General features: G+C 46.1%; 1 protein-coding gene across 1 annotated transcript in view; it reads right to left on the bottom strand.

Moving 5' to 3' along the window:
- Positions 1–1,277: 1,277 nt before the first annotated feature.
- LOC124002509 (collagen alpha-1(VII) chain-like) overlaps positions 1,278–15,242 on the bottom strand; it is a 53,216-nt gene continuing 39,251 nt past the window's right edge. Inside the window, exons 15-41 of the mRNA XM_046309955.1 lie at positions 15,076–15,201; positions 14,833–14,979; positions 14,334–14,456; positions 13,962–14,234; positions 11,930–12,073; positions 11,575–11,706; positions 10,562–10,708; positions 10,017–10,148; positions 9,659–9,805; positions 9,278–9,397; positions 8,965–9,114; positions 8,712–8,848; positions 8,491–8,617; positions 7,821–7,964; positions 7,361–7,536; positions 7,122–7,160; positions 6,951–6,977; positions 6,800–6,844; positions 6,588–6,701; positions 6,169–6,240; positions 5,708–5,743; positions 5,386–5,439; positions 5,206–5,280; positions 4,982–5,096; positions 1,659–1,685; positions 1,467–1,520; positions 1,278–1,333 (exon numbers count right to left, since the gene is read on the bottom strand). Coding sequence (XP_046165911.1) covers positions 4,983–5,096; positions 5,206–5,280; positions 5,386–5,439; positions 5,708–5,743; positions 6,169–6,240; positions 6,588–6,701; positions 6,800–6,844; positions 6,951–6,977; positions 7,122–7,160; positions 7,361–7,536; positions 7,821–7,964; positions 8,491–8,617; positions 8,712–8,848; positions 8,965–9,114; positions 9,278–9,397; positions 9,659–9,805; positions 10,017–10,148; positions 10,562–10,708; positions 11,575–11,706; positions 11,930–12,073; positions 13,962–14,234; positions 14,334–14,456; positions 14,833–14,979; positions 15,076–15,201 — 2,801 coding nt within the window. The 3' untranslated portion in view covers positions 1,278–1,333; positions 1,467–1,520; positions 1,659–1,685; position 4,982. The remainder of the gene's footprint in view (positions 1,334–1,466; positions 1,521–1,658; positions 1,686–4,981; positions 5,097–5,205; positions 5,281–5,385; positions 5,440–5,707; positions 5,744–6,168; positions 6,241–6,587; positions 6,702–6,799; positions 6,845–6,950; positions 6,978–7,121; positions 7,161–7,360; positions 7,537–7,820; positions 7,965–8,490; positions 8,618–8,711; positions 8,849–8,964; positions 9,115–9,277; positions 9,398–9,658; positions 9,806–10,016; positions 10,149–10,561; positions 10,709–11,574; positions 11,707–11,929; positions 12,074–13,961; positions 14,235–14,333; positions 14,457–14,832; positions 14,980–15,075; positions 15,202–15,242) is intronic.

Genomic DNA, 15,242 nt, shown 5'->3' with positions numbered 1-15,242 from the left:
CAGGTTCACCTGGCTGGCCCCGGTCCCCCTGAGAAGATAGAGAGAGCAGGGTCATCCATCCACCCAAACCCACCCAACCACCCAAATATACTTTCTATTTGATTCAATGTTTTGCATTGTCTAACCTTGAGTCCAATGCTCCCAGCAGGCCCACGGGGACCCTAAAACACACAAACGTGTTGGAATATGTTGTACATGACTTGAGTATGTCCTTCATTTTACAGTAAAAATATATTTATGTACGCATGTATGTACTGTACAAAGGTATGTGGACACCCTTTCAAATTAGTGGATTTGGCTATTTCAGTCACACCCGTTGCTGACAGGTGTATAAAATCGAGCAGAGGATGGCCTTACTGAAGAAAGAGCTCAGTGACTTTCAACGTGGCACCGTCATAGCATGCCACCTTTCCAACAAGTCAGTTCGTCAAATGTCTGCCCTGCTAGAGCTGCCTCAGTCAACTGTAAGTGCTGTTATTGTGAAGTGGAAATGTCTAGAAGCAACAACGTCTCAGCCGCGAAGTGATAGGACACACAAGCTCACAGAACGCGACCGGCGAGTGCTGATGCACGTAGAGCGTAAAAATCGTCTGTCCTCGGTTGCAACACTCACTACCGAGTTCCAAACTGCCTCTGGAAGCAACATCAGCACAATAAATGTTTGTTGGGAGCTTCATGAAATGTGTTCCCATGGCCGAGCAGCTGCACACAAGCCTTAGATCACCATGTGAAATGCAAAGGGTCGGCTGGAGTGGCTCACTGCCATTGGACTCTGGAGCACTTAAAAAGCGTTCTCTGGAGTGATGAATCACACTTCACCATCTGGCAGTCCGTTTGGGTTTGGCGGATGCCAGGAGAACGCTACCTGCATAGTGCCGACTGTACAGTTTGGTGGAGTCGGAATAATGGTCTGGCTCTGATTTTCAGGGTTTGGGCAAGGCCCCTTAGCTCCAGTGAAGGGAAATCTTAACGCTACAGCATACAGTGACATTCTAGTTGAGTCTATGCTTCCAACATTGTGGCAACAGTTTGGGAAAGGACCTTTCCGGTAACAAAATGTGGAAAAAGTCAAGGGGTCTGAATACTTCCCGAATGCACTGTATGTAAATGTGTATCCTACCCGATCACCAGGCTCTCCTGCCTTCCCAGGCAGTCCTGGCAACCCCTCTGCACTCTCCCCCTGAAACATAAAAAACACTCAGTACACATACATATACTGTACACACACAGGCGCACACACACAGGCACACACAGTACCAACCTTGTCTCCTTTGGCTCCTTGTTGTCCTGTAGATCCTCTGAGACCCTGAGCTCCTGGGTTTCCATTAGACCCCTGAACACAACAAGATATGGTAAATAAGTCAGTTATGGTAACACATCAAACCATAGATGTGTACAGTATAATTATCACCCCAGAGATCTGCAGGATACAAATGTAGGCACATATACACACACGTCGAGCTTACCAGTGATCCCTTCTCTCCCTTCACAGCCAAGCCACTGCCCACTCCTGGAGGTCCCTGTCAGCAGGACAAACAGACACACAGACAGAGAGAGACAGATAACAGAGAGGTCACAATCATTATGCCCCATCATTCCTCCAGAGATGTATGCAATGAATCTACAAGACAAGCTAGGGATAGCCCTGTACTACTCACCCTCTCTCCGGTGCTGCCCTTGTCTCCCTGAAAGGAGAGAGGGAGAGGAAGAGAGAGAGGGATAGAGAGAGCGAGATAGAGAGAGAGTGAGAGAGAGAGAGAGAGAGAGAGAGAGAGAGAGAGAGAGAGAGAGAGAGAGAGAGAGAGAGAGAGAGAGAGAGAGAGAGAGATAGAAATGATTAGTGATTGAGCTTTGTAGTTTCGCAGACTCTACATCCCAGTATAGGAATACATTTGAATTCTAGACACGCACATGTGCGCCAACACACACCCACAGAAACACGCACACAATGCCAGTCTACTGCACTATGACAAAACATCAAGGCCTCTCTAAGTCTAAAGATGCTGGTTGTCAAGGAAACTGATGGAAGGGCATGATCAGGTGGAAGATGAAAACATAAAGAGGATGGTGACGGATATACTCAAAGGCAGAGAATGAAAAGAACCTAGACATTTAAAATGTAATCCCACATTATCATATCACAACCATACTGTTGGGGGGTTACTCTTAGGGTGAAGATATATTTTACATGAGGAAGTAAAAGATATATGAACATCCCCCACAGCACTTCAACCATTCCAAGTTAGAACCATCTGAGAACTTTTGAAAAGGGGGCATGTTTTAGGGAGAAACTTGAATTGAACTTGAACTGATAAGGTGCCTGTTAGTGGTGCGCAGGTCAGCTGTTTGTTCACTGCTCACCCGCCCGCAATTGCTAATACCATATCAGCAACCGCCCGACTTTATGTGATCAAGTGAAATCTGAGGCCCTATAATTAGATACATGTAGCTTCTCTTCTGTCATTACGTTGCCCTAGAAGACTAAATAAACCCTTGCCCAACAGAATAATTTTATATATCGATAGAATAAATGCTTCAATCTAGTTGACATCGGTACAATTTTCTCTGTCATCTTTAGCAGAACAAAGATGTTTAGGAACTTGGGAGAAAATACAATAAAGCAACCAAAAAAAAACCTGAACGGTTTCCTACGCAAAATGTCCAATTACATCAGTTTGACCAGTTGTAAGGGAAAAGAAAGCTGTGAAAACGACCCAACATGTTTCTGATAAGATTTCATTTTGGCATACTTTTGTGGTTGAAATACTATCAGCTTTTATGATAAAGACAGCACCTCTACAGATGCTATCTAACTGAGCATTGCATGTTCTCAAGATGCAGAAGAAAAAATATATATATTTCTCCACTCCTGCTCCCAAGTACAAAACACAATATTTAATGACCCTAAACCCATCCCCCTTGCAGATATAACTGTGGGCACTGCAGGTTATGAGTCAACCCCCGCATCACTAGTGCCTGTGAAACGAGTAACAACTCTTTCACCTCAATGTGGCCATGTCAAATCAAATGTTATTTGTCACATGCTTTGTAAACAACAGATGTACACTAACAGTGCAATGCTTAATTATGCCTCCTTATCCAACAATGCAGAGTTAAAGATAAAGAATAAAATAAAAATGTGACATGAGGAATAAATAGATGGATTAGCTGACAACATCAGGGAACCGATGCAAGCACTTTAATGGGGCAGAAGTCTGTACGTGTTGTGATTCTGGATGGCCAGCTAGCAACCGACAATGACAAGAAACTGCCATGTGGGGAATCGTAAGTGACTCGTTCCATCTAGTTTCATTTTGATCTTGATACCATGTCTTGTTTTGAGGTGTTTTGACTGATTTCATGTCAATGTTATAATGGCAAAATTTCACGAGTGAGCTAACCAACAACTGTAGTGATGTATTTGAGAGACAACAAGTGCTTATTGTGCAAATGTATTTATGTTTTCAAAAAACATTGTAGACAAAATATAGTTTACCTGTTGTCAACCATCTAAGCCAGGGGTAGGCAACCCTGGTCCTGGAGTGCTGCAGGTACTTCATGTTTTTGATTTAACTGACCTAGAAGACCAGGTGTGTTGAATTTAGGCAATCACTGAACTGATAAATTAGCTCAGTTGTTCATGTGTGGTGCATAGTTGGAACAACATCCTACAGCACCAGAGGCACTCCAGAAACAGGGTTGCCTACCCCTTGACCCAGTTTGTTTTGCCCCATAGTTGCACAAACGTCAGTTTTGTTGCTGAACAACCAACCCATCTATACACAATAACATGCCTCTCTCTCTCTCTATATATACAGGGAGTACCTGTCAATGTGCATGGTGCGTGGTAACTACATACATATTTTTGTTTTTAACTAGGCAAGTCAGTTAAGAACAAATTCCTATTTACAACAATAGCCTAGGAACAGTGGGTTGACAGCCTTGTTCAGGGGCAGAACAACAGATTTTTACCTTGTCAGCTCAGAGATTCGATCTAGCAACCTTCCAGTTACTAGTCCAACGCGCTAACCACTTGGCTACCTACCAACCCACATATAGGTAGGGTTAAAGTGACTAGGCAAGAGGACAGATAATAAAGAGTAGCAGCAGCGTATGTGGTGAGTGTGAAAGTGTGTGTGTGTGTATGAGTGTTTGGCATCAGTATGCATGTGTGCACATGTTATGCGTGTGTGAGCGTATGTAGTGTGTGTGTGTTGGGCTGTCAGTGTAAACATGTGTGAGTGTGTGGGTAGAGTGCAGTGTGTGTCAGTGTCAGTACAAGAGAGCAAAAAAGTGTCCATACAGGTAGTCTGGGTATTTAGCGGTCTTGTTCAGCAGCCTTAATATGGCTTGGGGGTAACCACTGTTCAGGGTCCTGTTGATTCCAGACTTGGTGCACTGGTACCGCTTGCAGTGCGATAGCAGAGAGAAATGTTGGGTGGGTAGAGAAATGTTTTTGGGCCTTCCACCACCTGGTATAGACGTCCTGGATGGCAGGGAGCTCGGACCCAGTGATGTACTGAGCCGTACTTTTACCACCCTCTGTAGCGCCTTGCGGTTGGGTGCCTTGCAGATAACTTACTAAGCAGTGATGCAGCCAGTCAAGATGCTCTCAATGGTGCAGCTGTAGAACTTTTTTGAGGATCTGACAGCCCATGCCAAATCTTTTCAGCCTCCTGAAGGGGAAGAGGTGCTGTCGTGCCCTCTTCCCAATTGTGTGGGTGTGTGTGGACCATGTTAATTCCTTAGTGATGTGAACACTGAGGAACCTGAAGCTTTCGACCCGCTCCACTACAGCAGCCCCATTGATGTGGATGGGGGCGTGCTCGCTCCTCCATTTCCTGTAGTCCACGAAAGGCCCTAACAGGTTATACAGGTTACAGGCTGCTGGTACCCCTCTGCTGGTACTCATCTCTCCCCCCCCCATGTGTTCTGTTACTAGTTACTGTGTCAAGGGCCAGACCTGACCAGGGTAACTGACCTTAATGGAGAGGCCGGGGGGTGCCTGGTATCCCTGGGCGACCATCCTGTCCAGGGCTCCCTGCAGGTCCCACAAAGCCCTTGGCCCCGTCATTCCCTGGACGCCCTAGGGTACCCTAGGTAACAGAGAGAACGTCATTCATCGTCATTCAGAATTATTTAAACTGAAGAGAATATGACTTACCATCACACGTGTCTGACTGTGTGTGTGTGTGTGTCTCTCACTGGTATTCCTGGGATCCCTGGTTCCCCTTTCCTTCCGGGCAGACCTCCTCCTGAAACAGCTGACCCTGGCTCACCCTTGAACAACACCAGAGAAACAACTTTGTGAACATCCAACACACACACAGCAGATGGGATTACCTACGATAGTTCACAGAGGATAAAGAGATGTGCTGTACTCACCCTGTCGCCCCTGTCACCCTTTGTCCCTGGTGTTCCTGTAACCCCAGGATCACCCTGCCACAGAGAAAACATCAAACTTCATAATACAACAACACACACATAAAGACAAGATACAGTATAAACAGATCCCATTTACATTTACATTTAAGTCATTTAGCAGACGCTCTTATCCAGAGCGACTTACAAATTGGTGCATTCACCTTATGACATCCAGTGGAACAGTCACTTTACAATAGTGCATCTAAATCTTAAAGGGGGGGGGTGAGAAGGATTACTTATCCTATCCTATCCTATCCCATTGGCGTTGCTGAGGAATACTCACAGGATCTCCTCTGACACCCGGTAGCCCCTGTGAACCCTGAAAAAGACAAAAGAGCAAAACATAAATAGCAAAACATAAAACAATATTTTCTTAAACCACATCTACAGCAGGTTGGACCAATTCAGTGGCAATGTGGTTAGAGTGCCACCCTGAGATTGAAAGGTTGGGGGTTTGATAACTCCAAAAATGGGACCAGATGCCTCTCTGCTTGGCACTCAGCATTAAGGAGATGGATTGGGGCTAAGGCCCTGTGACAGCCTAGTGTCCTCTCCAGGGGATGTACTTGTACATCAAGCTGCCTGCCCTTATGGGCCACTCAGAAAAGGCTTACATACTTACAGCAGGTTGACCATCAACTACTTACAGTATTAGAACATCAGGATAAAAAACCTATGTTATTGGCAAGTTGATTTACACATTGTGATTGCCCCTGGCAGTAACTGTGTCCCCTGACTACTCACCGGGACACCTCCAGGGCCTGGGGTCCCTGGTCGCCCTGGCAACCCTGGATTCCCATCCAGACCAGGAAAACCCTGGAGAATAAACAACAGTAAATACAGCAGTACAGATGTAGGATCTTAATTTGAGCCAGTTTGCTACAGCAGGAAAATAATCCTACAGCAGGAAAATAATCCTACAGGAAATTATAATTGGTTGATACATTTTTAGTTGGGGTAAATCAAATCTGACATTTTAAAGTGGAAATTACAAACTTTAGAAGGCTTTTTAAACCTCAGATACACTACAAGTTTGCGTATTCTCAGCAACATTCTTAGCAATAAGAGTGATCAAATTAAGATCCTACATCTGTTCACTACATCACTACAGCAGTACACTACAACAGTACAAGTGTTGAGTATAAGTGTTCATGTGTACTCACCCTCTCCCCCTTCTCCCCTCTGACCCCCACTGAGGGGTCCTCACTTCGGCCAGGCTGACCCTGTCGCCCCTCAGGCCCTCTGGGGCCCTCCCTGCCAGGCAAACCATCACGACCCTGGAAATCACACACACACACAATCTCAGTGGATGATACGTGGATGCTAATGTTTGAGCTATCGGTATTAGATCAGTAATCAGTGGTGAAAGACCCACAGGCTCTCCTTTGCGTCCGTCAGCACCGTCTCTTCCACTCTCTCCCTGTAACAGAGTAACTGATCAGGACATCTGACACAACTACTGACCATAGAGCTTCCAAGACAACATACAGTAACAGAAAATGGTATTAAAACAATTCAATTGTTACCTTTCCTCCTCGCTCCCCCCGGTCACCCTAGAGAGTAAAATGGACAGATATGAGAGATAGCAGGGCAAAGAGGGATGAAAAAGGGAGCACACAGAAGTTGAAAGGTGTGGTGAGAGTGTAATGATGGCTATGTGTGTGTGTGGATGGATGAGGTAAAGTACAGTAACTCACCCGAGGACACTGTACAGTACACTGCTCTGTCACTGGCCCCTGATATAGAAAACAGCAACATACACACTGAGACACAGAGCACTCCACCATATTGTTGTCACTGAGTCCCTGGAAATGATTCACTGACTGACCGGGAGAGGTTACATTGACAGCAAAATCATGGGATCTACAGCATGGTCTGACTTCTAATCTCTCTCTCTCGCCTCCCCTCCCCACCAACTTTTCCCCTCTTATCTCACCACTCCCTCTGGTATCCTGGCGACGCCACACAGCAGGTCAGCCAGGTCGGCGTGCAGGGTGCCCAGCTGGGTGGCATCACGGGCATATAGAAGGTTCTGGGTGCTGCCATCTGTCACTGCCTGGCGCAGCTCCTCAGAGTCCGCCCTACCTATACCCACCGCCATCACCGTCACTCCTGATACACACACACAAAATATTGGGCATGTTTCTATTTCTTGTTCAAAATGTTAGTTTGAAAACAGTGTGTGACAAGGGACTGTAGGTTAAAATTTACTGTAGAAAATTCCATTAGTAGAGATGTGCAGTTGCTGTATATGTGCTTATGTGCTTCCACTGGATGTCATAAGGTGAATGCACCAATTTGTAAGTCGCTCTGGATAAGAGCGTCTGCTAAATGACTTAAATGTAAATGTAAATGTTGTGTGTTTAACGCTCTCAACACAGTCTGTGTGAGGCTACCTGAGGCTTTGACAACACTGGCTGGGACAGTGATGTTGTCGGAGGATTTTTCATCTGCAATGATCACCACCGCACCAGGGACTCTGGGTCTACGACCAGCTGTGGGGCTGAGAAGGAACTGTCTGGTGAAAGTCATTGCCTGGCCTGCAGGGGGAGATATACATTTAAATATCACCATAGAGATGTATAGAGATCTCAACTTTGTATCTGTGCCATTATGGTATCTGTGACAGCATTGGAATCGCCACTGAGGTTATCTCTATTTTAAAGTAGTACGTTTTCTTCTTCTTTTGATGTTTGAAAAAAGTGTATAGCTAATATTGGTGATTTAATGCCACCTGCAGTGCTGGAGTCTTCAACCAAATGTTATGTGTCATTCATTTATTGTGGCCACTAGATGGCGGTGATATAGCTTAAAACCATTTACAAACTAGGCAAACCAATTTGAAGAAGGCAATGCTCTGAGCATTGGCTGATCACTCCCAACCTATAAATATCCCCACCAAGTTAACACTAAAATGGCAGAAGCCCTCAATGGCAATGTCCATGCAAAAATGGGTTATTTGAAGTAAGGATCTCTATACCTCTCAATGTTACATATACACATGCACAGGCATCCACACTCACACAAACTCACACACACACACAAGTACGTACAAAGCACACACACCTATAGCATTCCCTGGGCCATCCTCAAAAGGCGTGGACAGGATCTCCTGAAGCAGCGTCTCACTGTTGCTATGGCGATTTAGCAGGAACCAGACCTTGGGTCGGGCGCCGTATACTACAATCCCCAGCTGGAGGATACAGAAGGAACATGCCACAGAATCACACAGAAGAAAACTAGCAGCCAACACACACATATCACAGACGTCTGTATGTGTACAGTACCTGTGAGTCCCGTTCTCCAATGGTGGTGAGGGAGCCAGCAGCGCTGGTCAGGAGGGAGAGCAGAGAATCAGCCAGGCTGGCCCGGTCCCTGGAAGCTGGAACCAGGAATACCACGTCGAGACGACCACCCACACACACTGAAGACAGAGACACAGTGAGAGAGGAGGGGTTGGAACATAATGGGCCAGTATGAGGACTAAGGAGAAGGGATGGAATGGAGTGACTGGTTAAAAAGGAGTGATATCAGTCTTACCAGTGCGTTCGTCCACTGAGGTCTCAGGGCCCACCTCCCTCTGGAAGTTGGGCTGCAGTGTGAAGCGGTATCTCAGGCCCAGACGTAGCCCTGTCACCCTGTAGGAGCTGGATGACCCAGGCAGCGTGGTGGATTGACCCGGACCAGTATCTGGTTAGAGACCAAACACACACAGGCACCCACACAGACAAGTACGTACAAGTACATACACACACAATCACACACAAACAACGATTAGCGATCAACCTTTCATTGTGGAACATAGTCAATAAACTACCAAATGTGACCCCATTATGCAGTGTTTTTGTTTCACCTCTCTCATCTTTCCAGCGCAGGATATATCCTGTGGCACCAGTCAGTGGAACCCAGCCTAACAACACAGAATTCTGGGTAACCTCTGCCACACGCAGACCTGTTACAGGCTGTAGGGGAGCTAAAGGGAGGAGAGGAGGAGTGAGTGATCAGTTAAGAGAGAGAGAGAGAGAGACAACCGAATGTGAGTGACTTCAGTAATCGTGTGATAGAGAACATTAAGAGGTTGTGACTATACAATAGTTAGAACCTATAGCCATAACCACAAAAACCTTGGGCTTTTATAAGGTTTGATATTAGTCTGGTCACATGGCCAGGAAAACTCCAGTCCATAACTATAGTGAATGAAAGGAGAGGAGATGGTGTGGGCAGAGAAGTGTACCTGTGGAGGCTGTGATAGTGACAGCTTGACTCTCTCTGTCCCTGAAGATGGCAGCCAGCCTTATTGTGTAGCTCACCCCAGGCCGCAGACCATCCAGGTCAAACGAGGTCGCATCTCGACGTATCAGACGGCTCGATTCAGCCTCACCTGCATGGAACCAGTAGAGAATATTAGAAAACGTAAATAAATATTATTTATCTACGTATCTGTGTGTGTGTGTGTGTGTGTGTGTGTGTGTGTGTGTGTGTGTGTGTGTGTGTGTGTGTGTGTGTGTGTGTGTGTGTGTGTGTGTGTGTGTGTGTGTGTGTGTGTGTGTGTGTGTGTGTGTGTGTGTGTGTGTGTGTGTGTATGTGTTTACCCAGGGCTGATCTCCAGTAGATGCGGTACCCTGTGACCCCAGCCATTCCTCTCCAGACCAGACGCAGCACCCTTGGGGTAGCCTCCAGCACCCTGACCCCCTCCACACGGTCCACCGCAACAGGTTCCCCAGCTACACACACACACACACACACACACACACACACACACACACACACACACACACACACACACACACACACACACACACACACACACACACACACACACACACACACACAGAAAATGCACAATGAGCAAGGAAATACTGAGAAAATTGAAAGAGGGAATACAGTACAGAGCAGTACGCTTTCCAGTGAATTCAGGAAGTACACTGACATTCCAATTATCTTCAGTGCTTTTCAATGAGGACCATTTGGAATAGGAATTTAGTTTACTTTCTGATTTGACTGTAATTTACCCCAACCTTGCTACATAGTAATTCTGTAAAGTTGTACCTTCCAATGTTTTCATATCCATTCTAATCAAACAGAGGTACAATGTAACTGCACAGTCTCTCTTCTTTAAGACTGTAGTGTAACTCACGTGTTGTGACTCTGACAGAGACGGGGGATCCCTCTCTGTTCTGAACCAGGGCCATGACCTGCACCTCATACTGAGCCCCTGGGTCCAGCTGCTCCAGGTCCACCGCTGTGAGGTCACCACCTACCAGCTGGCTCCTCTCCTCCCCACCTATACCAAGACAGAAGGGGTGGTGGTGAGTGGTCTGCCATGTTGGCTGCCATGTTTTATTAATACACAGCAAATTCTCCACTGTTAAATCAACAGTGACAGTGTGACATTTAACACTGGTCCAGTGTCTATACAGAGTGTTAAATTAACAAACTGCTTAGGTTCAAGCCTTATTTACATATTTCCCAGAGTGCTTTGCCTTTCGAGTGAAGTGTAAAATTACCACCTACGACTGTATTTGTTAGTGACAAAGACATATATCCATCCATTTTCATATATCCATCCATTTTCAGGCAATCCTAGTGAGATCCTAAGTGAATATGTCATCATTAAAATGTAATTATTTAACACAATACAAAGCATATGTCATAAAGCCTTAAGACTCTTATGGGTTAACTAGAACAACCTTTCAGTAACGGATGCAACGTCTAAGTAACAGAAAAATGTATACTATTTATATTTGAGTAACACAAGGTGAATTAGTCAATCAAAAACATAGAAATTGAAAACAGCAATTCTAAAAATCCACCTGCATTAGAGGATGCTGGTAAATATGATAATGATGGGTGTGGTTTTGCTTTAACACTGGTTATTAACACCAACAGCGGGGTTATTTTACAACAATGAGTGTTAATTTAACATCTGAATCAACACTAGAAATGTTACACCGAAAACTCAACACGGGGTAACACTGGCCAATTTTCTGTGTGTGTGTATATATATATATATTTATGTTAAGTGTGGCTGGTGTGAATAGAGGTCATTCCTATATTATAATGAGCTATGGATAGTACACTATTTAATAATGAAACATCATGGGAATATCATTCACATTTCAAAAGAGTAAAGCAAATCAAATCTCTCACCGTCAATTCGCTTCCAAGCCACACGATAGGCTGTCGCTCCCTGCACACCCACCCATGTTACTCTGACGACCTCACCGCGGGACTCTTGGGCTTTGAGTGAAGTCACTGTTCCCACCACCAACTGGTCTGACTCTTGAGGACAGAGAAGTGGAAGAGATCAGTCACCAATTTACAAGCATTGTTCTATAGGATAGCACTCATTTAATTAATTCAATCCATTTTTTAATTTACTAAGTGAGGGCTAAGTGAAGCTGTTACCATATTGTTGACAGTTAACCAACTCATTCAAATCTATTATGGGTTATCAAGAAGAGAAGGGGTTAGGGGTCAATTTGGTAATGGAGTGATAAAGTACCTGTTCTGGTGTTCAGGGAGGTGGGGTATCCTTCCCGAGACCCAATCAGTGAGGAGACTGAGACCCGGTAGGAGGAGTCTTCCTGAAGGCTGTCGATGGTGAAAGAAGTGACATCAGCGGCCACCGTGCGGGACGACTCCACTCCTGTAGACAGATGGGGTCAGGCCATAAAGAATGATAGAGAAAGCATCCCTCAGCAAAAAAAAGAAATGTCCTCTCTGTCAACTGCGTTTATTTTCGGGCAAACTTTACATGTGTAAATATTTGTATGAACTTAACAACATTCAATAACTGAGACAAACTGAACAAGTTCCACAGACATGTGACTAACAGAAATGGAATAATGTGTCCCTGAACACATTGCCAGTTCTTCCTGTGAGATGTTACCCCATTCTTCTACCAAGGCACCTGCAAGTTCCCAGACATTTCTGAGGAGAATGGTCCTAGCCCTCACCCTCCAATCCAACAGGTCCCAGACGTGCTCAGTGGGATTGAGATCCGGGCTCTTCACTGGCCATGGCAGAACACTGACATTCCTGTCTTCCAGGAAATCACGCACAGAAGGAGCAGTATGGCTGGTGGCATTGTCATGCTGGAGGTTCATGTCAGAATGAGCCTGCAGGAAGGGTACCACATGAGGGAGGAGGATGTCTTCCCTGTAACGCACAGCGTTGAGATTGCCTGCAATGACAACAAGCTCGGTCCGATGATACTGTGACACACCGCCCCAGACCATGACGGACCCTCTACCTCCAAATCGATCTCGCTCCAGAGTATAGGCCTCGTTGTAACGCTCATTCCTTCGACGATAAACGCCAATCTGACCATCACCCCTGGTGAGACAAAACTGTGACTCGTCAGTGAAGAGCACTTTTTGCCAGTCCTGTCTGGTCCAGCGATGGTGGGTTTGTGCCCATAGGCGACATTGTTGCTGGTGATGTCTGGTGAGGACCTGCCTTACAACAGGCCTACAAGCCCTCAGTCCAGCCTCTCTCAGCCTATTGCAGACAGTCTGAGCATTGATGGAGGGATTGTGCGTTCCTGGTGTAACTCGAGCAGTTGTTGTTGCCATCCTGTACCTGTCCCGGAGGTGTGATGTTCGGATGTACCAATCCTGTGCAGGTGTTGTTATACGTGGTCTGCCACTGCGAGGACGATCAGCTGTCCATCCTGTCTCCCTGTAGCGCTGACTTAGGCATCTCACAGTACGGACATTGCAATTTATTACTCTGGCCACATCTGCAGTCCTCATGCCTCCTTGCAGCATGCCTAAGGCACGTTCACGCAGATGAGCAGGGACCCTGGGAATCTTTCTTTTGGTGTTTTTCAGAGTCAGTAGAAAGGCCTCTTTAGTGTCCTAAGTTTTCATAACTGTGACCTTAATTGCCTACCATCTGTAAGCTGTTAGTGTCTTAACGACTGTCCCACAGGTGCATGTTCATTAATTGTTTATGGTTCATTGAACAAGCATGGGAAACAGTGTTTAAACCCTTTACAATGAAGATCTGTGAAGTTATTTGGATTTTTACGAATTATCTTTAAAAGACAGGGTCCTGAAAAAGGGACGTTTCTTTTTTTGCTGAGTTTAGTTCCAATTATGCGGTCTGGGAGTGCACAGGTAGCGCCATTGAGGCAATCTCCATTTTGAAGTAGTAAATGTGTTTCTTTACAATTGGCTGATCCCTCCTGATGACCTGCTTGAACATGACTCCAACAGGGATATCAGCCAATAAAGTTGTAAGCCACACACAGTTGACTACATTAAAATGTTGTAAGCCCTCAATGGTTCTGGCCATGCTAAAACAGCCTTTTGGCCACTAGAGGCCTCTATCATTCTCTATGAGTCAGGCAACGAGGTGAACGCTACTGGGGATTGCTATTACTGTATTACTAGACTACAGCAACTACTAGACAATCCCAATACAATGTGTTCTTTGAGCCTTAATGTGCTTTGAGACCTAAGGTAAGGATCCTTAGGAATGTAATTTATATGTCAGATAACACCCATCTCACTTATCCTAACCACGCCTACCATTTCCACTGCGCCAGGTAATCTTGTAGCCAGTTGCCCTGGAGACTGGTGACCATGTGATGCGTATCCTCTGAGAGGTGACATCAATGATACGCAGGCCGCTAACCGTGCTTGAGCCGTTGTTGCCATTGGTCCTAGCCGAGAGGGTGACCACCTCCCCGATACGTTGACCAATCACAGCCGCCACGCCCAGGACCACAGCTGTGTCTGGCTGCAGCCCCTCCACCGTGTAGGACGAGGCCTCTGGCCCCAGAACACGGGACTGCTCCGCATCTAGGAGAGATACACAATGTTAAAGACACACACTGGGACACTGCTCTATATAAAAGACAAGGTGAGAGAAAGTAACAACATAATTCAGCTGACACTTACTGTTGCCTTGTCTCCAAGTGACCCTGTACCCTGTCGCCCCGGAAACCCCTGTCCAGGCGATTCGGAGTCGCCGACCATTGGTGTTTGTCACACGCAGGTTTGTCACTCTCTCCAATGCTTGTTCTGAAATCACACATCGATAAGAACATTGCGGTTCAGTGCAACACCAAACTATTTCCCATGCACAATATCAAACTTACATTTCCCATTTCAAAACATTTTGCAAACTAAACACAGCCCTCTTCTTTTATCTCAGTCTGTGCTTGCCTCAGCTCAACTCCCCTCAGTATCACTATTCACCACCTATTCACATTGACAATCAGCTGCCAGCCATTCATCACACAGCCACAGCAAAGCACTGTTTACCAAACTGGCAAACACCCTGCAGCCCTTAGCCAAGATCTGCACGCATTCAATCCATCCACATCCTCTCTCTCACAGGCTGGAGCGTGCACTAGCATACAATCAGTGTGTGTGTGTGTGTGTGTGTGTGTCTCACCTGATTTGATGTAGACAGTGACTGGGTCCCCCTCGCTGTCTCCCACCACAGCTGTCACGCTGACCCCATAAGACACGCCCTCTGTCAGACCCCTAAGGTCAAGGGTCGTCTGGCTTCCAGGGATACTGCGGGTTTCCTCTGTTTGCGCTGTAAGTACAGAGTGTTAAAACATATGTGAGATCCGGTCTAAAGTAGTGCACTATATAGGGAGAGAATAGAGCGTCATTTGAGATGTGCCCTTACCTTCAGTGTTGACCATGAGGATACGGTACTGCGTTGCCCCGGCTACCCCTGTCCATCCCAGTCGCACAGTGCTGCCCAGGTACTCTACCACTCGCAGGTTGGACACCCTCCCCACCGGCTGTTCCACTGTACACATGAGGGGGGGGAAGTCAGTAAAATGGTGAAAC

This window comes from Oncorhynchus gorbuscha, linkage group LG18, assembly GCF_021184085.1.
Source record: "Oncorhynchus gorbuscha isolate QuinsamMale2020 ecotype Even-year linkage group LG18, OgorEven_v1.0, whole genome shotgun sequence".
Lineage (NCBI taxonomy): Eukaryota > Metazoa > Chordata > Actinopteri > Salmoniformes > Salmonidae > Oncorhynchus > Oncorhynchus gorbuscha.
Note: the sequence above shows the minus strand (reverse complement) of the source record. Positions and strands in the feature narration are given on the sequence as shown.